The sequence below is a fragment of the Musca domestica genome, unplaced genomic scaffold (genome assembly GCF_030504385.1).
Source record: "Musca domestica strain aabys unplaced genomic scaffold, Musca_domestica.polishedcontigs.V.1.1 49, whole genome shotgun sequence".
In the NCBI taxonomy this organism is placed as follows: domain Eukaryota; kingdom Metazoa; phylum Arthropoda; class Insecta; order Diptera; family Muscidae; genus Musca; species Musca domestica.
The window spans coordinates 3,214,534-3,241,993 of record NW_026712344.1 but is presented as its reverse complement, the minus strand read 5'-3'; the positions used below and the strand labels follow the sequence as shown (position 1 = coordinate 3,241,993).

General features: G+C 36.1%; 1 protein-coding gene across 1 annotated transcript; it reads right to left on the bottom strand.

The window, feature by feature from the left end:
- Window positions 1-1,547: 1,547 nt before the first annotated feature.
- Window positions 1,548-27,460, bottom strand: LOC101891745 (protein Skeletor, isoforms B/C). The gene is made up of 9 exons (XM_005179584.4): window positions 26,623-27,460; window positions 7,713-7,792; window positions 7,497-7,645; window positions 7,076-7,423; window positions 6,462-7,015; window positions 6,173-6,395; window positions 6,045-6,112; window positions 2,371-2,459; window positions 1,548-2,311 (listed from the first exon to the last, which is right to left on the bottom strand). Exons 1-9 carry the CDS (start codon window positions 26,741-26,743, stop codon window positions 1,832-1,834), a joined length of 2,112 nt encoding a protein of 703 aa, XP_005179641.2. The 5' UTR covers window positions 26,744-27,460; the 3' UTR covers window positions 1,548-1,831.

Below are 27,460 nucleotides of genomic sequence, written 5' to 3'. Positions count from 1 at the left end.
ATGTTGCACGTAAATGGTCTTCCTTGATCTGGAACCAATATTTCCCAAAGACCTATAACCTCTCAGAAGTGGCAAAAGATTAACATTTATTAATAGTTTTTGACTGAAACGCATCTATATGAGATATAGACATTTGACTATATTCTTCAACGAAATCAGCGTTAACGAAATAGTCGGAAGTGCGTCTTTCCTGTATTTGTGAATTCTCCAAAAAGTCACTGGAATTGACATTTTCGTATTTTGTCTATAAAAGTTGGCAAACTCCTTCACACATTGAATATTTTTGGATGGCCATCCAAAACTGCTTGGCTTTTGCAATGTCCGGTAACCCCCATTTAAATGTGCGTGATGATCGGGCGATAATTACGACCTGCTGACAATTTTGCATTTTTTTTTTTTGGTCCATTTCAACCCCTAAATATATTGCGATCATCTCCAAAAAAGAGTAGGCTTCTATTCTGACCCTCATCTTATCCCCATGCAAAATTTCGTAAGGATCCATAAATGCGATCTGTATATGATATCCTGATATCCTAACTACTTAGTTTTGTTAGCTGTAAAAATATTACCAAACATTAAATTCAAAATGAAAATATGCCAAAAATATGACAAAATTGAAAAAATATGAGAAAATTTTACAAAATCAATATTTTCATCTTAGAGAGATATTTTTATGCGATTTTTTTAGACGTTTTTTCTTTCCTGCCAAGAGGCCATTCTGAATTAATGAGAACTGTCGAAATCAGTTCAGCCGTTCTCGACATATAAGAGATCTTTCAAGCATATCTTCTTTGATAGACATATATATCGCACATATTTTGCTATATATCCGATTTTTTGGATAATAACATCAATGTAAAGGTCAGAAGTAACCTTGTGATGGCTTTGTGATTTCGCCGGGATTTAAAATATTCACGGTTTAATGAAAAATTTTGATTTTTTTCAACACAAAAGATATGGTCTATTTTACCCGCTAAATATTATCCGATGACCACCCAAATTGGTAGGCTTCTTCCCCGCCCTAAACTCTAGCTACAATGCGTCGATTGGTCTATAATTGTGACCTGTATAGCTACTGCAAAATCCGACATTTTTTCAGTATTTGGTTCATTTCAACCCCTAAACATTTGGCGATCATCTCCAAATGCAATAGGGTTCTATTCTGGTCCAAGCCCCACCTACATTCTAAATTTCGTGAAGATCGGGCCATAATTGCGACCTGTAGAGTGATTACAAATTAACATGGACAGACGGACAGGCGGACGGACGGACATACATAGCTAGATCGACTCAGCTCGGCGAGCTAGGAAGATCCATATATACTTTCCTATATGGGAAACCAATATTTCGAGGTGTTACATAATTTTTGGCCCAATCAAACTTATAATACCCCCAACACATAGTGTTGTAGGGTATAAAAAATATATGTCAAAACCGGTAAAACTACTGATTTGCTGACTTTTCAGAGGAAATTGCGTTAGGCACCTTCAAAAAGAAAAAACTTATATTTAATTTTAATTTAATTTATTGACTAAAATCTTACACATGTATGTACATAAGCTGACGCATACATATATTTTTTGACTTATCAAAAGACATTTAGGAAAAAATCGAAACAAGACTATGAGAGCGAGAATAATGGACATTTGTTAAATAAAGAAAAAGGAAATATTAAATGATCATTTGTTTTGTTTTACACACATATCGCTACATACTGTATGTATGTATAAATACACACAGACATGTACACATTTATATAATTATCTAACAAATAATAATAACATCAATCAGTCAATGAATGTACGTACGAACATGCATTTTTTTCGAATTTTCATAGTCTCAGCACAGAAACCACAACAGCAGCAAGTGCTACGAAAACATGCAGCTGCTGCATGGATTCTCCCGAATTCCTGACATTATTATAATTATCGATAATATTGATTTTCCAACCCATATTGGCATGGGTGAAACTATTATAGTAGACCACATCGGGCCACGTTATGTTCGGTGTGATTTCCAAATAGGCCGGCTCTTCGGGCGGACAATCGGTTATTAGGGAACGATTGAATTTCTTAAAACTAGGGAAGTTATCATCCAATCGCCGATCATAGCCAGGCGGATAACGTGAAATGCACAGGGGACCGGCAGCAGTGGGTTTAGGCCGACCACGCCTTGTAAATTCAACACCGGCCAAGACACGAATTTCACTCTGTTTGGCATCACTGAGACGATCATACCCGCCGCGTGGTTCGTCGGTTATTACCAGCGGATGGTAGTTGTCGGGTGAATGGGGATTGTTACCACCACGGACCTATTAAATGAAAATAGAGATTTTAAATATATTAATCTAAAAATTTGTTTAATAGTTACCTTGAAAACATATGTCAATCCACGTTTCATAAAAAGTTCCGGAATCATATAACCATTTATGTACCAAGCCAAGCCACTGGATACGTGTCCTGAAAAATAATGAAGACAATTTTTTAAGAAATAGAAATTGATTAAGGGTAAATTCTGAAATGTTATAGGAGTTAAGGTGCAAGTACATAACAAGCTTGAAGTCATATCTAGGCATATTAATGTCAAATTACGAAAACGACGGCAGGATTTTAGTGCGGCCCTGTAATCCCTTTATGAAATGTCACAAAATATGCCTAGCCATGACTTCAAGCTCTTTATGTACTTGCACCCTTATATGTCCTGAGTTCACTTCTAAGCCTAACATATTATTTGGCCTTGTACTTAAACATTATTTTCATATTAAGACCAGTCAAATATATAAATGTGAAATTAGGGACAACAGACTATTGCCAGGGTCCAGGAAAAAACCACTGGGGCTGGAAATTTCAAATGTAGGTGGGACATAAGGTGGGGTTTTTGGAAATTCGCAGCAAAAGGTACCAACAATTATCAAAAAAATGGGTGTGGACCCCATAAAACGGTAGCATGCACTTTATCTTTAATGATTCTACACCCTCAGCCATATGAATACAGAGGGTATATATCATACGGCCCAAACCTGCCTAATCGAAATAACGGGTTTAGACCCTAGGTCTCGTTGAAACAAACCCGTTTCAGAAGGGGGGGTCCGTTCGTCTGTTCGCCCGTCTGTCTGGCTGGCTGATGCGCAAGATAACTCTCGAAGGGAGTATCCGACCACCAAACTAAATCGGACCATCCAACTTGGTACATCGTAATATTATTATAAAGTTTATCGGTCCAGTTATTACGAACTCCAAATAGCAAGTTTGAGATAATTCTCTTAAAAATGCAGCTAAAATCATCAAAATACCGAATAAAGAGAGGTACAGTTATATGGGGGATTTACGAAGACGTGGATCTTCACTGCACCGCCAATTGTCTGTCATAGGAAGGTAGTACCCATTGCGAAGTCCAAATTAGAAATAGTTCCGGTGAAAATTGTAGCTAAAATCATCAAAACACCGAAATCAAAATTCCAAAATTGATACGATTTCCGTGAAAAATGTGACACAAGTCACAAAATGTCGAATATCGGGACGGTATAGTTAGATGAGCACTAAACCTACACTTGGATCCATATAGACAGTTCTTTGCAAAGGCGTTCTTTAGATATATAGCAAATTCTGTTGAAAAACATGATTAAAACAGACAAGACTCCTTAAATCTGGTGGTACAATAGAGGTTACATCAAAATGTGGACCTCAAAAGGTCAATATTTTCAGAGAAAATTTTTTGTTGCAGAGAAAGAATAATTCGATTTTGTTCCATCTTTGCAAATCTTAATATTTGCATCAGTGCTATGTCAGGGGCGAAAATGGATAATGTCGGTCCACTCCATTAGGTATCTCCCCGCAAAGGGTAAACATTTTGAATAATTATAACTCTTATAAAATATGATGTAAGAGTCCGATTGTCTTCAAATTACACACACAATGTTTTTTATTAATCCAAGGTCTGGTGTGATGATGGAATATGTCGGTCCACTCCTTCTGGTATCACCCCCACAAAGGGTCAAAATTTTGAAATCAAAAACAATTATAAAATCCGAAATAAGCATCCGGTTTTCTTCATATTTCACACATCCCATTATTTCTACTGCTGTGAAGATGGGATATGTCGGTCCACTCCTTCTGGTACCTCCCCACAAAGGATCAGAATTTGGAAAACGAGTAATCGTTAAACCAGAAAAAAAGGATCTGATTCTCTTCAAATTTCACACATCTTAATACTTCTACTAACAATAGATCTGCTGTAAATATGGGATATTTCGTTCCACCCCTTCTGGTACCTCCCCTACAAAGGAAATTTCAAACAATTTAACAAAAAAAAATTAAGTTAAAATTATTAAAATACCGAACACTTAAAAAAACCTTAGATTCGCTGGTACAGTTTGATGGGGGCTATACCAAAAGTTATCTGCAAGAATATTTCCTATGTCCTGGGAACAGAAGCTCCCAATTTACAGCAATTTCGGTTGGAATTTTTGACTATCTTAAATTTGCCGGTACATTTATATGAAGTCTATACCAAAACGTGGACCTCTATTTCAATACTAAAAGTCCTACAGACCTAAACATATCTGAGCAAAATTGTATTTACCTACTTCATGTCTTTCTGACGGACATCACTAAATCGAAATTAAATCTAATGCTGATCAAGAATATAACCCCTTTGAGGGGTCTGGAAGTTACGAACGAAATGTCAAAACTTAATAAACCCTCCGTATTAATTTAGTTCACTTTGCGTAGTAAACATTCCAAATTGCCCTGTACGTGTACGACAATTATTTAGGGAAAAAAGGAATTTGGTTACACAGTGTAAGTTACTCGGTGTAAGTTAAACCGGTAAATGCGAGCAGTACCACAACTTGGACCTACAGGACGAGATGAAAAAACTGCAACGAATTTCTAAGCATTTAAATGTGAATAAATCTTTTGTGTCTCGTACCATCGCTCGTTACCATGATACTGGTAGCGTAGCCCGACGTCAAGGAAGTGGACGGAAGAAAACAGCAACATCAGTAGAAATGGTTCGAAAAGTATAGAGCCGACTTGATCGAGACCCGCGTCACAGTGGCCGAGAAATGGCTCGTGAGCTGAACATATCGCAATATTGCATTCGGCACATTGGACAACATTCGTTGTCCAGCAGTGTGTAAACAAGCAAAATGATCGTGTTTACTTGCCACCTTCGGTTGGCCACCAGAACTCAAGCGCCGGCCATGGTGATGGTGTGGGCCGCCATAACAGCCGACGGTCGCTCTCCGCTCGTATTAATGGACCGTGGCATCAGAATAAATGACGAATATTATCGCAAAAATATTCTGGAGGACGTATTAAAGCCTTGGGCACGCAAACATTTTGGCCGCAAGACCTTGGACATTCCAACAGGACTTAGCACCATCGCACTCAGCGCGCGTAACCCACGAATGGTTACAAAATGAGGTTCCTCGCTTCATTTCCAGCGCACAATGGCCACAAAAACCTACGGACACCAATCCGTTGGACTATTGTTTCTGGAGTATTTTGGAAAGCAAGGTTGGCACTAAAAAATACCAAAGTGTCGATCACCTCAAGCAAGCGCTTCGCCGGGAATGGGCCAAAATATCGCAGAACAACATTGGGGCAGCGTATGACGGTTTCATTGGCCGTTTGAAGGCCATAATTCGTGTCGAAGGTGACCAATTCGAAAAAAATTAAACTTATTCTAAAATTTGATGATATTTCCGACATTTTTTGCTTTCATTCATTTTTTTATCTCACCCTGTATATGACCCATTTCCCATGTCAATAATTCGAAGTATTTAAAATACTTTTCCACAAAAATGTATGAACATATTTTAATCCGGTAGGAAGATAGGGCGATTTATACAAATGCACAGACTGACGGAGGGACATTGCTGAATCGACATAAACTTGTAGCAACAAGTCACTTTTCCTATTCCATTTAAAAATATATCATTCTGTCATCCAATGACTCAATCGTTCACTTGCCTAATACCAATAAGACGATGATTTGTAACATTTTGTCTTAAAATATTAGCTCATATCAACATTACTTACCCGTCCAACCCTGATAGGCTTTTTGGCCACCCGATGGACCCAAATAGGCATTGAATGTACGAACAGTTCTGAAAAAAATTAAAATTTCATAATTCACCAATATAAAAAATAACATTTCAGGCACATACGGATCTAAAATTTTAACCCTCTCCCATGTCTGAATGGGATTATCGACATGTTTGGTAAAACTGAAGCAGTCATTCACAGGTTCCGTTGTATTGAAATCGATTAGAACGTCACTCTTGGGATAGTAGGTGTGGAAGGCCGGTTCATAGTTGGTGTCTAATTGGCCAAGGGCCCAAATAATATAGTTGCTACGATCCAAACGTATTTCTTTGTCACCAGGATCAGCTAAGGGAACACAAACCACAAATTAATTCCACGTAATAGAATGCAATTCGAATTATACCAACTTACAAGATATCAGCGTTCTGCGGAAAGTCAAAGTATTTATGCCATCCTTGCGGCTGTAGGTATTCAATTGGAAACTATCCAAGCCACCGACAACATCATCACGACACACACCCTTATTTTGGCCCAACACCTGGACACAGGGTGCCAAAGAGGTTATGTTATAATCCACCGAATAGCCACGTATATCATCGATATAGGCCACAACCACATCACCACCTATCATCTGCGATGAAGTGTCCGAGCCAGATAAACCAAATGACATATAGTCATCCTTTTCCACTTGGCCAGATAATTGGAAAGTTATCTGCGGGCCAAATACCTCCCACGAAACCTGGAGATTTTTGTGCAACTGCCGGCAATTGGGTAGGGCAAATTCATAGGGGGTAATTTTCACCAACGAGGGTGGGACATTTAGATTATCTGCTATCAAAACGTGGCCATAGTTTTCATTATCCGCCAAATCATAGATGCTTATCCAATCAATATCAAAAATGGTTTTATCTCCAGGCAATTCTAAGGTGATGGTCTCCTTTTTATATTCTCGAATGGGATCCAAACTTGAAAAATAAAAATATCATTAGACTCAATTGGATTGGAGTTCCCACAATTCAACTTACTATCCCATTTCATCGGGTATTTTGCCGCCACGACTAGATGGCTGTGCCCCTACCCCAGTCCAAAAGAATGTCCTCTTCCCCTTACCATCATAGGTGAAATCGGGTATGCGAATTGTCTTTGAATCCAATATTTCAATAGCACCGCTGCTAACATTATGACTACGTTTCGAGAATGTCCCACCCAACTGGGGCTGTGGCGGTTCAAATTCATCGGGTATATAGACATCACCGAAATTATTCTGATTATTCAAATCGTAAACAGCCAACCATTTGACTTCGGTGATTTTCTTGCGATCCGGCAACTGTAGAGTAAAGTCCTTATTGTGATAACGGTCTAGGATATTTGTTCTGAAATTGAAAAGAATAATAGATAAAATTTCTTATCAGAAATTCAAAAAGGAATCACTTTTCTCCCACTTACTTGCCATATTCATCTGGTACAATGAAACCCTGGGGTCCTGGCCGATTGGAGGTACCCGCCCAGAAAAATGTATCAGCACCGTTACCATCATAATTAAATCCCACAAAAAGGAAGGTAAATTCATTCACAGCATAGACATCGCCAGATACCTGGGAAAAGATAATTTTTTTTTTTAAACTCTAAGTATCTTAAAAAAGTTAATTTTGAAATGCTTACCTGGTGATGGTAGGAATTTATTTTGCCTAAATATTTGCCTTGGTAGGGACCATCTTCATCATCTAAACTGCCAGCCGATTCTGCAAATAGAAGGGAAAAGTAAGAAATTAAATAATATTTTTTTGTTTGAAGCTTTAACACGAAATAAATTGAAACAAATACGAGTAAAAAGTATCAATCGGTTTTGCAGACAGATGTATACTCTTAGCCAATGTTCGATTATTTGAATATATTTTGATTTCTGTTAGGAATATTCAAATTGTTGACCCATGGGTAGGCTCCGACGGAATGGGGCAATATATTCATTTCGTATCGGACCAAAATAAATATGATATAAATATTGTGACGTTCCAGGTTTGGACTATATCGACTACTTCACTTAAAATGTGTGTGAGGTACCAGATTTAGTCGACCGAAGTATTCCATTTTCGTACTTCATCTAATACAGATAAAAAATATTGGTATGGGCAAAATTGCAAGAAAATCCAACATTTATATCTAATTTTATGCGAAATCAAAAATTCTATATTCATCTCAGATTTCTGGTTCATAGAAATGGTTAGATATAGCAAGTTGTAATGAATCGCCGACATGTTTCGCAAGTTATGACCGACAAAAGTATTGAAAATGTTAACCCTTTGTGGGTGAGGTTCCAGAAGGGCTCGAAGATATATATCATCTTTACAATAGATCTTGTGTTAGCAAAAATTTTGCTTTTGATGTTTTTTTGGATTTTATGATCGTTTTGGTTATTTAAAATTTTGACCCTTTGATAGGTGGTACCAGAAGGAATGGTCTGATCTCCACCATCTTTATAAAAGATCTTGTGGTCATGGAAATATTGAGATGTGCCAAGTCTGAATGGAATAAAATTGACCCTTTGTGGGGGAGGTACCAGAAGGAGTGGACCGATATACAGGGTGAGAAGAAAAAACTGCAACCAACTTCCACTCGTCCGACAACCGTTAAAAATAGTCCAGTGACAGCTCATTATATTGTTTACAAACTTACAAAAGCATTTTGGTGAGAATTTTCCAGGAAAAAAATTATTCGTGATGGAATTCAAGCGTGATAGTGTGATTTCATTATATTGGGCTGAAAAAACTACAAGTGGCTATCGTTAGAGTACTCCAGCATTAAAATGTGAATACATATTTTGTGTCTCGTACCATCACTCGTTATCGTGATACTGGTAGCATAGCCCAACGTCAAGGAAGTGGACGGAAGAAAACAGCAACATCAGCAGAAATGGTTCGAAAAGTAAAGAAGCGACTTGATCGAAACCCGCGTCGCAGTGGCTAAAAAATGGCTCGTGAGCTGAACATATCGCAATATTCCATTCGGCAAATATTGAAAAATGAGCTCGAAGTAAAGCCATTGATATTCCAAAAAGTGAAAGGACAACAGAAAGAAAATAGACTCAAAAGAACTAAAAAGTTGCTTCGCTTGGCCGAAAGTGGTGAACTGCCGAATTTGGTTTTCTCCGATGAGAAAACACTCGTTGTTCAGTTGTTTGTAAACAAACAAAATGATCGTATTTACTTGCCAAAGAGGTCAGGTCAGCTGAAAATATGCTCCTTCGGTTGGCCACCAGAACTCAAGCGCCGGCCATGGTGATGGTGTGGACCGCCATAACAGCCGATGGTTGCTCCCCTTTCGTATTTATCGACCGTGGCATCAGAATAAATGCCGAATATTATCGCGAAAATATTTTGGATGGTGTTTTAAAGCCTTGGGCACTCAAACATTTTGGCCGCAGACCTTGGACATTCCAACAGGACTCAGCACCATAGCACTCAGCATCCGCCACCTAAGAATGGTTACAAAATGAAGTTCCTCGCTTAATATCCAGGGCACAATGGCCACCAAAATCTCCGGATACCAATCCGTTGGATTATTGTGTCTGGAGTATTTTGGAAAGCAAGGTTGGCACTAAAAAATACCAAAGTGTCGATCACCTCAAGCAGAGCAACATTCGGGCGGCGTGTGACGGTTTCATTGGCCGATCGAAGGCCATTATTCGTGCCAAAGGTGACCAATTCGAGCAAATCTAAATTTAAACTTCTAAAATTGATGCTATTTCTGACATTTTTCCTTCCATTCAATAAAATTAAAAAAAAGTCTTAAAGTCGGGCACGGCCGACTTTATGATACCCTAAACCACTTTGCTAATTTAGTAGAGCTCCACATAACAATTAAAAGTGTTTATGGGAGAATTCAATCATACACGCTATGATTATAATTATAATTTTAAGTTCAAAAGACTAAATACGCCGAAGCATTTATATCTTTTAAATTCGGACTTGTATTGCCCATTTGATATACATGGGAGCAATATCCAAATCTAAATCGATCTTGATAAAATTTAGCAAAAATATTGCTGAGCTGTATTTGATATATTTCCCTAAATATCGTTGTTACGGAGTGCATATTACGGCTGTGGATAACAAATGTAACAAATCGGATGAACAATATATTTGGGAGCTATAGCTATATCTGAAGCGATCTCCACCAAATTTCACATACTAACTTCTAGACTCAATTCGGTCGTAAGTGCCAAATTTCATTCCATTTGGACAAATATTAGAGATTTGGTGCACAATAAAAGACGAAGTTATATATGGGAGATATATTCAAATCCGAACCGATCTCGATAAAAAAAAAATTAGCAAAGCTATTTCTGAGCTGTATTTGATATATTTCCCCAAATATTGTTGTTACAGAGTGCATAATACGGCTTCGGAGGACAAAAATAACAAATAGGATGAACAATATATATGGGAGCTATAGCTATATCTGAACCGATTTCGATCAAATTTGGCATACTTATTTTCAGGTCTAATTTGGTTGTATGTGCAAAATTCCATACTACTCGGGTTGATATTACACGTTTGGTACACAATAAAAGGCAAATCGGACGAAGATATATATGGGAGCTATATCTAAATTTTTACCGATTGTCTCCAATTTCAATAGGGTTCGTCCTTGAGCCAAACAAATGATTTGTGCAAAATTTCATCTGGATAGGGTAATAAATGCGAAGTGTACTTTGTTCACAAAAATACATGGACAGACGGACGGACGGACATGCATAAATCGACTCAGAATGCGATTCTATGTAGATCATCAAGAGGAACTATGGGTCTATCTCGTTTCCTTTTGCCTGTTACAAACAAATGCACAAAGACATAATATCCTGACCACCTTGTGGTATAGGGTATAAATATGTAAAAATGATGGCGTTTAACTTTGTTGCAGTTTTTTATCTCACCCTGTAATGTAGCTGAAATCTTCAAAATACCGAATATCGGGAGATACCCTTATGTAGAGGCTATACGTTACGAACTTAAATTACCAAATTTGAAACATTTCCGGTGAATAATGTCGCTAAAATCATCAAAATACCGAATATAGGGAGGTACCGTTATATGAGGGCTATACGAAGCCGTGGACCTGCACAGACAATCACCGAAATACCGAAAATAGGGAGGTATCATTATATGGGGGCTAAAATGTATAATTCGAGGTGTTGCAACGAATCTAAAATATTAAGGTGTACTTTTCGCTGACGAAGCAGAGGGCTCTTGCTAGATTCATATAAAGTTCGATTGTATCTTTGAAATGTGAATTATAGCAGAAATTTATGACAAATAATATTTGTAGAATTTTTTGAATTTTTGCGACCCAGATTAACATTCTTTTTGAAAAACGATCCAAAGAAACCATTTCGTGACACGCTTGAGACTCAAAAAATTTCGACCAAAATAATCCGTCTCTTGCTCAGTCAGCATTTTTTGAAATTTTTAATCATATTCAGGTCTTTTTTGATCCGGTTGCACGATTAAAAAGCTGGAATATGAGCGCATTTTCTGATCATAAAAGACTCAGTTGTCGGGAGAAAAACGTGACCTCCCGCGACTCTTCTAAATAAATCACATATGAGTCTTCCTCTAGATTAGTTAAGAGTCTTTTTCGACCATTTTCTGATCGTTCTACGAGTCTTTTTCGAATCGTTTTCTAATCATTTATTGCGCTAAAACGCTTAATTTGTGAATCTTTTTCGAGTCTTTTTTAAGTCATTTTTTGATCATTTATGAGTCTTAAGTGAGTAATTTATTAATCGTTTAAGTGTCATATATCACTCATATGTATAGTCATTTAGGAGTCTTTTATGAGTCCCCTTTGTCTTAAATTCGAGTCATTTATGAGTCGTATATGAGTGTTTACGATTTTACGAATCACGCACGTGATTTGTAAATATTCGGATGTACCGTAAAAAAAGAATTTAATTATATATGTTCATATAAAAATTTATTTAAAATAAAAATAATTCAACTTTTATGTCTATAATTTGTACTATAATATCAATAAATGCGATTGTAAATATGAAAAATATAGTAAAACATAATATAAGAAAATGAAATAAAAAAATTAAAAATCAAATAATAAAAAATCAGGAACTGCAATCGGGCCGTTTTCTATTTGTAACGCGGTCTCTAGTGTGAACAAAATGTTTTTGTAGGATTGTGTTCATATCCTTGTCGTTGCTGGAGTATTTGAGATGACACATATCTGAAATAAAATATGTACAAGTCTGTCCATTTTACTAATTCTTTATATACGTGTTAAAAAGACAAACTTACTTTTGATTGCTGTACCTTTATTTACTTTTCTGCACTCAGATTTACCCTGTCCCCTTCCAGCTGTATTGGCAGGCTAATTTATCTGAAAAAAACCCTTTTTTATAGTTTATAAAGTAGTGAATTAACCAATTCACGTTTCTGGACATTTCTTCATTTTTCTCATATTCAGTTTTATTTCTTTTTTGTAAAATTAAATTTTCTACCTCTTTTTGGCCATCGTTATTATTTTAGCCTTTTCTATTTTTGTAATTTAACTTGCTGACATTTTCTTTATAAAAATTAATAAATAAACAAAGAGACAGACGTACACTTTTTCATATTTTTTCACTTTTCAATATTATACACTTTTGCTGTTGACGCCTCCATGCACTTTTAATAAATGAACAGTAATTCAACTTTTTGATAGTCAGTCCAGAAACAAAATGACCCTTGCATAACAAAACAAGCAAAAAAAAATACATAATTTTGATCACTTTTCAAACAGCTGAAAGATCCTTTTAAGACTAATCATTTTTCAATCTCTAGATGATCGCAATACGATAATAAATAACTGAAAAATGGTCACATTTTGCACATTTCAATGATTGATTTGCGATTCCCCTACATTTTGTTGTTGTATATTAAATTGATCTCTTTTCACTCATTAGAGAGCGTCATTTTCGAGTCGCTTTTCGATCATACAAGTCAGTTAATCATTTTTTGGTCGCCAAAAGGACTCAATGAAGACTCACCAAAGTGATTTTTTCAAAAAAATGCTAGCTGGGTGGTGACAGTAAATTTGCCAAAGACCTTACTGGCCTAAAATGTAGGAATTTTAAGAAATATTAAATCGACATTTTCCTAGAAGGTGGAAGAGGACAAAGGTCACAAGACGTCGCCACATTCATCTTCTATTTTTGACTAACTTTTATGCTCAGTATATTATAAAAGTAAAGTGAAATTTGGAAAAAAAATAAATTTTTACGCAAAGTGTTACAAAAACCTTTTATTTATTGAGAATATAACTATATGACTTATCAACCTAATTAACACAAATATGGTTTTTTTTTTTTATTTTTTTTAACTTTAAATCCATTTTGACCATTGCACTTTCCAAATACAAAAAGCATTACTCAAAAAAATATGGTTATTTGCAAAATGCTTTGTTTTGTTTTGATGCAGATGTATGATGGTATCATCATTTTCTTTGTCTCCCTTTTGAGTTCATATATTATCAGCACAATTGGTTATGGATCATTATCGACATTTACTCTACCCCCTAATAATTATCCAATTATTAGATTGATCTTGACTTCATTTCTGCACTGAACACATTATTTTCACCGCCATCGCAGATGATGACGATGATGACGACAACAAAAATGATGATGATGATGAATAGAGTGAAATATTACGTTAGCTACAAATGATTGGATCATTCCCTTTCAATGAGTGACCTTCATTAAAATTTAACCAATACTCATCATGCCAAACGAACACCCACTATCTGAGTAAAACTTTTCTGTCGACGAGGCATAACAAAATAACAACTACAACACCAACACCAACAAAGAACCTAATTAAAGACAAAGAAATCAGTTTTACAAGACATTACACGTAACCATATCTCCTTCAAATAAACAATGAAAGAATGAATGTGAATGTGAGTGGTATGTATGTACCATGAGCACAATGGTACATACATACCACAGTACGTACCAGTGTCCAATAACAAACACCTCGCCAGCGACTTGAGTTTCTTGTTTTGTTTTGTAAATAAAATTTCAAATTCAATTGCAATAACTTTTTTCTTTGAAAGTAAAATAAACCAACAACAACAATCGACTTTACGGAATCGATATGGATAAACAAAATTTTAAACCCCATTCCATGTCTGATTTGTTGTGGCTGTGTATAATCGTTTAACAATTTGGTATAAATTCACAATTATAATATGTTTTGCTTGAAGGTATTTCTTATAATTCCTCCAGCCGGTAACAGTTGTGAGCTACATAGCCAGTACTCCATCTATAATTTCGTTGTGAACATTAGGGTTAAGCAAAATTAAAAAAATAAATAAATGAATAAAAAATCAAAATATTGTACATGTTTGGTACTAACAAGTAAAAAAGCGGTAAGTTCGGCCAGGCCGAACTTTGAATGCCCTCCACAATTTGTAACGAATTTGGCAATTTTCAAAAAAAATAAAATCCGTTAAAATGCATTTAAAATCTTAACGTCCCTAACAAACGAGATTATTTATCAAAATAATATCATATAATAATATCACAAAATTTTATGAAATTTTAAAGATTTTAAAATAAAATTGAAATTTGAAACCATTTTTAAGTATTCAAAAGAAACGAAATTAGTTCTCTCTTCAATTCAATTTCGACAATGGGATATTGCGAGTATACTTTTGGAAAAATTGTTAGCATATCATCCATTTAATTTACAGGGCGAGAAAAAAACTGCAACATATCAATCGCCATAATTATACCCTACAACACTATGTGTTGGGGGTATTATAAGTTTGATTGGGCCAGAATTTATGTAACACCTCGAAATATTGGTTTCCCATATAGGAAAGTATATATGGATCTTCCTAGCTCGCCGAGCTGAGTCGATCTAGCTATGTATGTCCGTCCGTCCGTCTGTCCGTCTGTCCATGTTAATTTGTAATCACTCTACAGGTCGCAATTATGGCCCGATCCTTACGAAATTTTGCACGAAGGTGGGGCTAGGGTCAGAATAGAAGCCTATTTCTTTTGGAGATGATCGCCATATGTTTAGGTGTTTAAATGGACCAAATACTGAAAAAATTTCGGACTTTGCAGTAGCTATACAGGTCGGAATTATAGACCAATCGACGCGGAATTACGCATGTAGCTAGAGTTTAGGGCGGGGAAGAAGTCTACCAATTTGGGTGGTCATCGGATAATATTTAGCGGGTAAAATAGACCATATCTTTTTTGTTGAAAAAATTCAAAATTTTTCATTAAACCGCAAATATTTTAAATCCCGGCGAAATCCAAAGCCATGACAAGGTTACTTCTGATCTTCACATTGATGGTAAGATCCAACAAATCGAATATATAGCAAAATATGTGCGATATATATGTCTATCAAAGAAGATATGCTTCAAAGATCTCATATATGTCGAGAACGGCTGAACTGATTTCGACAGTTCTCATTAATTCAGAATGGCCTCTTGACAGGAAAGAAAAAACGTTTAAAAAATCGCATAAATATATCTCTCTAAAGATGAAAATATTGATTTTGTAAAATTTTTTCATATTTTTTCAATTTTGTCATATTTTTGGCATATTTTCATTTTGAATTAAACATTTGGCAATATTTCTACAGCTAACAAAACTAAGTAGTTAGGATATCAGGATATCATATACAGATCTCATTTATGGCCTGATCCTTACGAAATTTTGCATGGGGATAAGATGAGGGTCAGAATAGAAGCCTACTCTTTTTGGAGATGATCGCAATATATTTAGGGGTTGAAATGGACCAAAAAACTGCAAAATTGTCAGCAGGTCGTAATTATCGCCCGATCCTCACGCACATTTGAATGGGGGTTACCGGACATTGCAAAAGCCAAGCAGTTTTGGATGGCCATCCAAAAATATTCAATGTGTGAAGGAGTTTGCCAACTTTTGTAGACCAAATACGAAAATGTCCATTCCAGTGACTTTTTGGAGAATTCACAAATACAGGAATGACGCACTTCTGACTATTTCGTTAACGCTGATTTTGTTGAAGAATATAGTCATATGTCTGTATCTCATATACCAATACCAATAATAAATGTTAATCTTTTGCCACTTCTGAGAGATTATAGGTCTTTGGGAAATATTTGTTCCAGATCTAGGAAGACCATTTAAGTACAACATCTACCAATAAATTGGAAATGAGTAAATTAGTTTAAGTTGCTATTATTCGAAAATTAGAGAACGAAACCTGATGGTTTTCTTTTATTAATTCTCACAATATCTTTTGGAATTCTTTCGAGTATCTCGCCTATATAAACTGTATCGTTTATTATAGTGTTGTAGGGTATTCAACGGTCGGCCCCACTCGACTGTAGCCTTTGCTTACTTGTTTTTATATATTTTTTTAAATTTTATTGAAAATGTCGAATATAGCATCAAATTGTAGAATTAGTTTAGATTTGTTCGAATTGATCTCCTTTGACACGAATTATGGAATTCAAACGACCAATTAAACCGTCACACGTTGCCGAATGTTGCTCTGCGGTATTTTGGTCCATTGCCGGCGAAGCAAGCGCTGAGGTGATCGACATTTTGGTATTTTTTAGTGCCAACCTGGGTTTCCAAAATACCCCAGACACAATAATCCAACTAATTGGTATCCGGAGATTTTGGTGGCCATTGTGCCCTGGAAATGAAACGAGGAACCTCATTTTGTAACCATTCTTGGGTGGCGCGTGCGATGGTCCTGTTGGAATGTTCAAGGACTGCCGCCAAAATGTTCGCGTGCCCAAGGCTTTAATATACCTTCCAGACAATTTTCGCGATAATATTCGACATTTATTCTGATGCCACGGCGATTAATACGAGCGAGGAGCGACCATCGGCTTTTATGGCGTCCCATACCATCACCATGGCCGGCGCTTGAGTTCTAGTGGCCAACGAAGGTGCACATTTTCAGCTGACCTCTTTTACAAGTAAACCCGATCATTTTGTTTGTTTACAAAATGCTGCACAACGAATGTTTTCTTATCGGCCAAGCGAAGCAACTCTTTGGCTCTTTTGAGTCTATTTTCTTTCTGTTGCGGTATAAGTTCTTGCACTTTTAGGAATTTCAATGGCTTTACCTTGAGCTCATTTTTCAATATTTGCCGAATGGAATATTGCAATATGTTCAGCTCACGAAACATTAATTTCTGAGCTGTATCTGATATCTGGTACCATATTAGGCATTTGAGGGAGTTAAATTCCATATCAGATGAAATATAATTATATCTGAACCGACTTCACAAAATTTTAAGTACTTATTTCTAGGATGAATTTACTCGGAATTGCCAAAAATTCAGTTTATTTGGGCTGATATTAACCATTTGGTGCACCATAAATCTGATATCGGATAAATATATATATGGTAGCTATATTCTTATCTGAAGCGATCTCGATAAAATTTGACAGAGGTATTTTTGAGCTTCACAATTTATTTGGTACCAAATTTTTCAAAGTTTGGTAAAAACAAGTAAGCAAAGGCTACAGTCGAGCGGGGCCGACCGTTGAATACCCTACAACACTACAATAAATGATACAGTTTATATAGGCGAGATACTCGAAAGAATTCCACAAGATATTGTGACAAATAATAAAAGAAAACCATCAGGTTTCATTCTCTAATTTTCAAGTAATAGCAACTTTAACTAATTTGCTCATTTCCAATTTATTGGTAGATGTTGCACTTAAATGGTCTTCCTAGATCTAGAACCAATATTTCCCAAAGACCTATAATCTCTCAGAAGTGGCAAAAGATTAACTTTTATTATTGATTTTTGACTGAAACGCATCTATGTGAGATACAGACATTTGACTATATTCTTCAACGAAATCAGCCTTAACGAAATAGTCAGAAGTGCGTCTTTTCTGTATTTGTGAATTCTCCAAAAAGTCACTGGAATGGACATTTTCGTATTTTGTCTACAAAAGTTGGCAATCTATTTCACACATTGAATATTTTTGGATGGCCATCCAAAACTATTTGGCTTTTGCAATGACCGGTAACCTCCATTCAAATGCGCGTGAGGATCGGGGAATAATTACGACTTGCTGACAATTTTGCAGTTTTTTGTCCATTTCAACCCCTAAATATATGGCGATTATCTCCAAATTCTGACCCTCCATTTTATCCCCATGCAAAATTTCATAAGGATTGGGTCATAAATGCGATCTGTATATGATATCCTGATATCCTAACTACTTAGTTTTGTTAGCTGTAGAAATATTACCAAATGTTTAATTTAAAATGAAAATATGCCAAAAATATGACAACATTGAAAAAATATGAGAATATTTTACAAAATCAATATTTTCAACTTTAGATAGACATTTTTATGCGATTTTTTAGACGTTTTTTCTTTCCCGCCAAGAGGCCATTTTGAATTAATGAGAACTGTCAAAATCAGTTCAGCCGCTCTCGACATATAAGAGATCTTTCAAGCATATCTTCTTTGATAGACATATATATCGCACATATTTTGCTATATATCCGATTTGATGGATGTTAACATCAATGTAAAGATCAGAAGTAACCTTGTCATGGCTTTGTGATTTCGCCGGGATTTAAAATATTCGCGGTTTAATGAAAAATTTTGATTTTTTTCAACATAAAAGATATGGTCTATTTTACCCACTAAATATTATCCGATGACCACCCAAATTGGTAGGCTTCTTCCCCGCCCTAAACTCTAAAGCTACGTGCGATTGGTCTATAATTGCGACCTGTATAGCTACTGCAAAATCCGCCATTTTTTCAGTATTTGGTCCATTTCAACCCCTAAACATTTGGCGATCATCTCCAAAAGAAATAGGGTTCTATTCTGACCCTAACCCCACCTTCGTGCAAAATTTTGTAAGGATCGGTCCATAATTGCGACATGTAGTGCGACATGTGATTACAAATTAACATGGACAGACGGACGGACGGATATACATAGCTAGATCGACTCAGCTCGGCGAGCTAGGAAGATCCATATATACTTTCCTATATGGGAAACTAATATTTCGAGGTGTTACATAAATTCTGGCCCAATCAAACTTATAATACCCCCAACACATAGTGTTGTAGGGTATAAAAATTGCGGAGTGAATACTTTGCAGCAAATCTATTACTTCCATCAGGAGCTATGACTTTATCAAATAATATGATATACGATTGGATATAAGATTTGAGACATAGAATTTCTAGGTGAAATTCAGCAACGGTATGCCAAGGCTATCTCAGAGTATTCAAACATAAATTAAAAGTACTTATCGGAAGCCTCACATAATAGATCTACATTTGTGACTGATTCCCTTTGCATATCGAAAGTTAAAGGGTATTTCAAAAAAGATTACTCATAATGGACATAGTTCATCATTCTGGAAAAAAACATAATCAAAAATACTCTAATTTTATTGGAATTAAGAAACCAACCACATAGTAAGTAATGACTCAACAATGCCGATTTTAATCACAACAAAAACAAATAAATTCGCCAAGAATTTTTGGAGGCCATTGCCGTACCTTTAGTTCATTTCTTTCCAATTAAACTTCAATGGTGACTAAATGTGGGTATTTCTTTGTTCGTTATTGCGTCCGAACTTGTCTTCGGCATAACCAGTATTCATGACCTATTAATCTGCAAATCGTGGTTTGAGGAAACAAACAACAATGCAATGGCGATCAGAAAGGTGGTGATGCTAAGCAAAACTATGTGAATATTATTATTATTTTTTATTTTTGAATTAATTTATGTTTTTGCGAAATAAAGAAAAAAACAACGACAACGTCGACATCGACAAGAAGTAACATTGGTCGCTTGATGTGAGAGCCAAGCAAGACAACCAGTAGTCAAGGGGCTGGCTGTCCGGCAAACAGACAGTTGTTGTCCGCCGCACAATGGCCAGCCATTAGACCAGTTTCTCTAGTTTTGTTCGAAAGTGAATTTCTTCGATGTGAGATTTTTTTAGTTCAGTTGAGCACAGCTGCTTAGCTTAGTTTATTACTCTTTGGCGTGCATGCTATCATTTTCTTTATTTTTCAGTATTCTGTGATTCGTACTCCAATAAACTTGAAAGGGAAACTTGAAAACAAAGAAAACCCAAAGCTGGTTTGTTGTACGCTCGCTTACAGCTTTGGGCGGGTTTATTAGAATATCCGCATTTAATAAACAATTGGATAAGATAGAGGCATTTTTTATATATCTATGTTAATAAAAGAGAAAAGTAATTGACTGACTGAACGGTACGAAGAGTACTAAAAGGTACTAAATATGGTATCATTCCCATTTGAGGAACCAGTAGAGCTAGAACTTTCAAATTTGGAATGAGGTCACTAATAGAGTGTATGATGAATGACCAAAGGATTTTTGGAAATTCGCTCTATAAATGTACGAAAAGTACTAAAATGTACTATATTTGGTACCACTTCGTATCATGTGAACGGTTAGAGCTAAAAACTTAAAATTTGGAATGGAAATCAAGGTTTCGGAGTGGGGTCACTGTAACTAAGTTCTTTTTTTATACCCTCCACGATAGTATGAAGGGTATATTAAGTTTGCCATTCCATTTGTAACACCTCGAAATATACATTTTTGGTAGGTTAAGTTCGTAAATGGGCCATCGAGCCTAAACGTAAAACAAAAAAATAATAATAAAAGAACCAGCAAAACAAAAAAGATGAATACGGCTACACCCGAGAATTGATGCAGAAAATTGAAAAAACAATTGATGAAATTAAAACCGGAGAATTAAAATCTCAAAAATAGCTTTCCGAAGACTCAACAGAAGCTGAAGAAACTGGAGCAGACAATAAATTGATGGCGGCAGACAATAAGGATGATAAAGGAATGGAGACTCAAAACCTACGTCCCGAAACAGAGGAAAGGGAAGAATTGGGTGCAAGGAGCATTCAATGGAATTTCCCTAGTATGCGGAGTCAAAAGGAGATTGCGGCAAGAGAAACGGCGGTGACGGCGAGCAAACACGATGAGGGGGCCTCAAATCTGGGCAAAAAGGCGTCAGACATAAGGGATGTGACTGTGGGGTCATACTCCCGGGAGGACGATTCGTTGGAAAGCTCGGCATCGACCAAGATCGAGTTAGAGGCCAGAGCGATCATCCGAGATATGGAAGAAACGGCGGTGTTGGCGAGCAAAAGCGACGAGGGGGCTTCAAATCTGAACATAAGGGAGTCAGACAAAAGGGATGTGGCTGTGGGGCCATACTCCCGGGAGGACGATTCGTTGGAAAGCTCGGCACCGACCAAGATCGAGTTAGAGGCTAGAGGGATCATACGAGAGGTGGAATGTACCATGATACTGATGGATAGCCTAGAGACGGAAAAGGATATAGAGTTAGCATTTGATTTTATCGCAAAACTTGTGAAGACCGCGGAAAGGGAGATACTAACCGATCCAGAAATTCAGGAACAATGGAGACGACTGTTAATAAAGAAATCAAAAATGTTAGCAGCGATCAGAGATGCTTCTTCAAAAATAGCAGAAAAGGTGGAGCAGCCGTACAGCATCATCAATAAAAGGGAAATTGAAGTTCCCACATTCAATGGTGATATAAGTGAATGGGAATCGTTTCATGATCTTTTCAAGAGCCTAGTGCACGATGCACCGTACTACACCAACGTGGAAAAAATGCATAGGCTAAAGGCGGCGGTAAAAGGAGAGGCGAGTCATATAATACAACATCTAAGGACGCAGGACAACTCTTATGACGAGGCGCTACAGTTGTTGAAATTAACATACGAGAATCGGAGGGTGCTATTCAATAAGATGGTGGATGACATTTTGGATCAGCCAACAATGGATAGTGAGTCCACGAAGAGCGTGAAGCAGATGCTGGACACAACAAAGAATAGCATTCAAGGCCTTAAATCCATCAATATACAATTGGAAAACACCGAAATATTTTTCGCAAGGGTTATTTTAAAGAAATTTGACAGAAATGGATTAAGGCTGTACGAACAGCAAACAAGAAATCCAAGAGAAACACACAAGTTAAGTGACGTTATTCAGTTTTTGGAACAACAATATTTGGCGTTGGAAGCAGAGGTCGAAGATAAGCTATTTACAATCGAGATGAAGAAGAACAAGGATATCCGTCTGTATCGCTGGGGCAATAAGGTGCTGAAGGAAGCGAAAGTTGCCATGAAGATGTCTGGTGGAAATCATGCAGCTAGAAAACGGCAGACTGGAGAGACAAGAAATTATGAACTATGGGGCGATAAACTTTCAAAGGACTGCAAGATGGCGTTGCAAGAGAACGATGACATTTTTCGCAACAGAAAGAGGACGATGCATAAAACGGATTCAGCCTGGAAATTAAAGCCGGCAGACAAAGGAGGTGGGACGTTCAAGATAGACCGGCTGGAAAGATGGAGGAGTTTCCTGGGTGCCATAACTTAGTTTCTTTTATCTTAAAATGTCTGTTCCCTTAGATTTATTTGACTTTTTATAATTTCTATATTTTATACGTATTGTTGCCCCTGCCAAGAATGTTCACGGATAAGTGAACATGTTTTTATAATAAAAGAGAATAGCGGGGCTAACTAGTGTAGATGAGAGGGATTTGTTAAACAGGGATCTTTTTAATACAGTCCATATTATATAAGATAAGAAAATGTGGTGAACAGACCTTTGAGTTAGAAATAAATAATTCAATTGCTGCATGTGGTATGTTTGAGTTAGATTACTGGATGAAATCTTAACTCATACTGATAAGGAAGTGCAGCATGTTTGCTTGACACAAGTGAGATAGCTACGCATGTTTTATGACCTCCCCTAGAATTTATGGCGGCATGGTGCACAGGCATGAATAGATTTGTATCTCTCTATTACTCTCTCTCTCTCTCTCTCTCTCTTACACTTTATGCTAGACTAGGTTAAGAAAAATTATCATAAGTAGAACTTAAGAATTACTTTAAATGAATAAAAACAGTGTAGTAACAAAAGTAAAACGGTGCATACATTTCTTCCGCGTACAGCTATAGTCGTGTTGGGCCGACCATGTGATACCCTATAACACTACAATATGTTAGAAGCCCCCTTATGCCCAAAACCATTTTGGAAGATTTCGATTTTGAAATTATGTCACGGAGCACTGCCCAGATATTACCCTTAGCATTTTGACCAGGGACATTTGCCCAATATTTACGCACTCAGTTGTGCTGTTAGTTTTTGTGGTCTATTTTACAGCTAAATATAATCCAATGGTCATACAAAAAGCTAGAATTCTTTCCTGTCCTTTACTCTCTTACCAGGCGTGTCGATTGGCTTCAATTGTGTGATCAGGAAATTTTTTGCTGATTTTTTGGTTAATTATTTGCGATCATCTCCAAAAGCAGAAGGCCCCTCTGTATCTCCAAATTTAGACTCATCAATACGATTTGTTTGTCTACGATATATGGCTATATTCGTCAACGAAATCAGCATAAAAACGGAAAAGTTCGCCTATTGTGTATTGTGTCCTTTGGTTTCTATTTGTGACCTTTATTACAGCTTCAAAATCAGGAACATTTTTCGTTGTTGGTCCATTTCAACCCCTAAATATATTGCGGACATCTTTAAAAACAATAGGCCTAGCCCTTCTGAGCCTAACCCTACCTTTGTGAAAAATTTTGTGAGGATCGGACTATAATTGCAATCTGTATATAATAATCCCAACCTGTGGTATAAAGTGAAAAAAATATTACAAAATATACACTTCAATATTATAAGTCAAATTGAAAAAATCGCATGTGACAAAAAATATGAAAAAATAAAAAAATGTCACAAAATACTACAAAACCTTTATGAAGATCATTATTGGGATCTTTTTATGCGATTTTTGTTAGATTATATACTTTTATGCCAAAAGGGCATTCTAAATTTACAAAATTTGTCAAAATCGCTCCATCCCCTTCCTTTGTATATACACATTGTATATATTTCGATATATATATCCAATATTTTTCTCGCGGCATCTACGTAACGGCCAGAATTGACCTCTTCGTCTATTTGTGATTTCGCCGGCATTAAAAATATTCGCGGTTTAATGGAAATTTTGACTTTTATTTATCACAAATGTTATGGTCTATTTCACCCACTAAATATTACCCGATGACCATCAAAATTGGAAGGCTTCTGCCCAGCCCAAAGCTCTAACCCCATGCTAACTTCCGCTTCGATTGGTCTATAATTGTGACCTGTAGAGCAACTGCAAAATCAGGAAATTTTTCAGTTTTTGGTCCATTTTAAACCCTAAATATTATCCGATCATCTCCAAAAAATAGGGTTATATTCTGATATTAGCCCCACCTACACTCTAAATTTCTTGAAGATCGGGCCATAATTGCGACCTGTAGAGTGATTACAAATTAACATAGACAGACGGACATACATAGCTAGATCGACTCAGCTCGGCGAGATAGGAAGATCCATATATACTTTCCTATGTGGGAAACCAACATTTCGAGGTGTTACATAATTTTTGGCCCAATCAAACTTATAATACCCCCAACACATAGTTTTGTAGGGTATAACTACTGTTGCGTTGTAAATTGGGGTATGTGGGAAATTTTGGAAATTTGTGTACCAAATTTGGTACAATTTTCCATTTTGAGAAAACCGGTAGAGTTTGAATCCTGAAATTTGTCGGAGTGTAGGATTCGGATTTTGCGAACCGATAGAGCTGCAAACCGGAAATATGGAATTACGATTACTGTTGGGATTGGAGTATGTAGGAAGCTTTGGAAATTCGTACTTATTTGTACTACATGGTACTAAATTTGTTACAACTTGGATTTGGGTGAACAAATAGAGCTGGAATTCTGAAATTTGAAGAAAAAATTTATATGGGTTTTTATGATTGAGGTATGGTGGTAGTTTTGGAATGAGAGTCACGGATACTCGTACTAAATTGGAGAGCAGGATAGATGTACAAAAGGCTATTTGGAAATTCGATCTTAAAGGTTACGAAAAGTTCTAAAATTTTACTAAACTTCTAAATTTGTTTCATTTGGTATTACGTGAATAGATAGAACTAAAATATTCGGAAATTCGGTATGAAAATCAAGTTGGAAAGTAAGTTTGACATATTGAGGTGGTTTTGAAATTGTACTAAATGGTACTAAATTTGGAACAGTTTGCTTAAGGGCGAACGGATGAAGCTTGAATTTTATTTTTTTTTTTTTGGGTTTTGGAAATATATACTATAAATGTACGAAAAATACTAAATGGTACTACATTTGATACTTGGTGAAGGGATGTGACTGGAATCCTCAAATATGATATTGAGATCTCCTTCTACTATCTGGAATTGAGATATGGAACTGGTTTTGGAAATGTATACTGTAATTGTACGAAAAGTACTAAATTAGGCATTGAGTGAAGGAATAGAGCTGAAATCTTCAAATTGGATTTTGAGGTCTCCGTCGGTATCTCTATATGTTTTCAGAAATGTGTACTATAATTGTACGAAAAGTACTAATTGGTACTAAATTGATTATTAAGTGAAGGGATAGGGCTAGAATTTTCAAATTTGATATTGAGTTCTTTGTTAGTATCCGGAATTGAGATATGGAGGTGGTTTTGGAAATGTGTACTTTAGTTGTACAAAAATACGAAATATGGTATTGGTTGAAAGAATATATATGAAATTCGATATAGATATCACCGTTGATGTCTTCGGTTAGAACATGTTGAGATCTGGTGTTGGTTTTTCAAATGCGTGCTATGATTGTTCTAAAAGTACTAAATGATACTAATTTTGGATCACTGTTGGTGTCTGGGATGGAGAAATGTAGATTGTTTTGGATATGTTACTAAATTTGGTATTGGGTGAAGGGTAAATTTGGATTTTGTGGTCTTTGTTTCTATGGTTTACATATATGGAGACGTTAAGATAGGACTTGTCAGGCAAATGACACATCGTAATATTTGTATATTTATAGGATACCAAGGGTACAAATCTCCCAGTAAATTTCGCGATATCATAGCTCTTTCAATTATCTTCCAAAAATTAAGTTAAGGCTATAAAAATCCTATAGACATAGCTTAGTTGTAATTTTGAGTTAATTTGGAATTTAATTCCTTCGCGTTCTAAATTCCATATCTACTTAGTACAGAATGGTACTAAATTTGGTACAATTTCTATTTGAGTGAACCGAAAGAGTTAGAATTCTGAAATTTGGAAATCAGATTTATTTGCATTGTAGGATTAGGGTATATACAAAATTTTGAAAACTCGTACTCATGTGTACTAAATGGTACTAATTTCTGGTACAATTAAAATTTTGGGAGAATTGGTAGAGTTGGATTCTTGAAATAAAATTTCTATTGGATTGTATGATATAGGTTGTTTTGGAAATTCGTACTTATGTGTACTACATTAGTACGTTATAATTTTTAACCATAATTTAATAAACTGAATATGTTACGTCTGGTAACATAATTCATTGACCGCACACTGTAGCAAACTAAAGAAAAGTTGTTTTTATTTTTTTACTTATTTATTTATTTATTATTTTTTTAAATATAAATATATTACCTGTGTGTAGAGGAAAGAGTAAACATATAACAGCTAGGGTGGTGCATAATCTCCATATTGTATTAAAGTTGAATAATTGAACACAACTTCCGTCAATTGAACACCGTGAATTCAATGTCATTTTTGGTAACAGAGACAAATTTTGATTTGATTACTATTTTCGTGATTCTTTCAGGCTACGTGGATGGATGTTGATGATTAATTGTAATTATATTAGATTTCGATTTGAGTATTATTTGACAATTATTTTCAAAACATAATTTCCTTAGTTATAATTTAATTTTGTAATTGGGGTTTACTGGTTTTTTATTTTTATCTATTTTTTTCTAATTCTTTTCATTTCACTTTATTTCATTGTTTCGTTTCTTTTCTCTTATTAAGAAATTTCATTGCATATTAAAACGCACGCACACAAATACACACTCGCACCGTAGCATACCGACCGTTCCGACCGTCAGTCACTCACTCACTCTGCGTCATCACTTTTTGTCGTATCATGCGAAATTCAAGCCGAAAAACACACACACAAAGAGGAAACTGGCTAACTGGCTGACTAACAAACCAACTGACAAAACCCCACAATACAGCAAACGCTAACGTTAAAACTTGTTTCACTTTTCGTTTTCGTTTTGATTTTATTTTTCGTTGTTGTTGCTTCTCAGTGGTACACTGTATGTTTGGTATGCGCGCATGCGTTACCGCCTTTCCGCTCTATACCGTTCGCCAATGCTTTGTAGCGTTTCCTTCAGACTCGATTTGTTTGACGCGTCACTTCGTTTTGTGCCATGAACTGGGGCTTGTGTACCGTAGCGTGGTTCTTCTTAAACTAAACTTAAGA

Excerpts from the sequence above, each read along its gene's own strand:
- LOC101891745 (XM_005179584.4), bottom strand. The coding sequence starts at position 26,743 with ATGACATTGAATTCACGGTGTTCAATTGACGGAAGTTGTGTTCAATTA. Across the intron at positions 6,113-6,172 it reads AGGGTTAAAATTTTAGATCC|AACTGTTCGTACATTCAATG; the intron begins GTATGTGCCTGA and ends AATTTTTTTCAG. Across the intron at positions 2,312-2,370 it reads GATTGACATATGTTTTCAAG|GTCCGTGGTGGTAACAATCC; the intron begins GTAACTATTAAA and ends TTCATTTAATAG.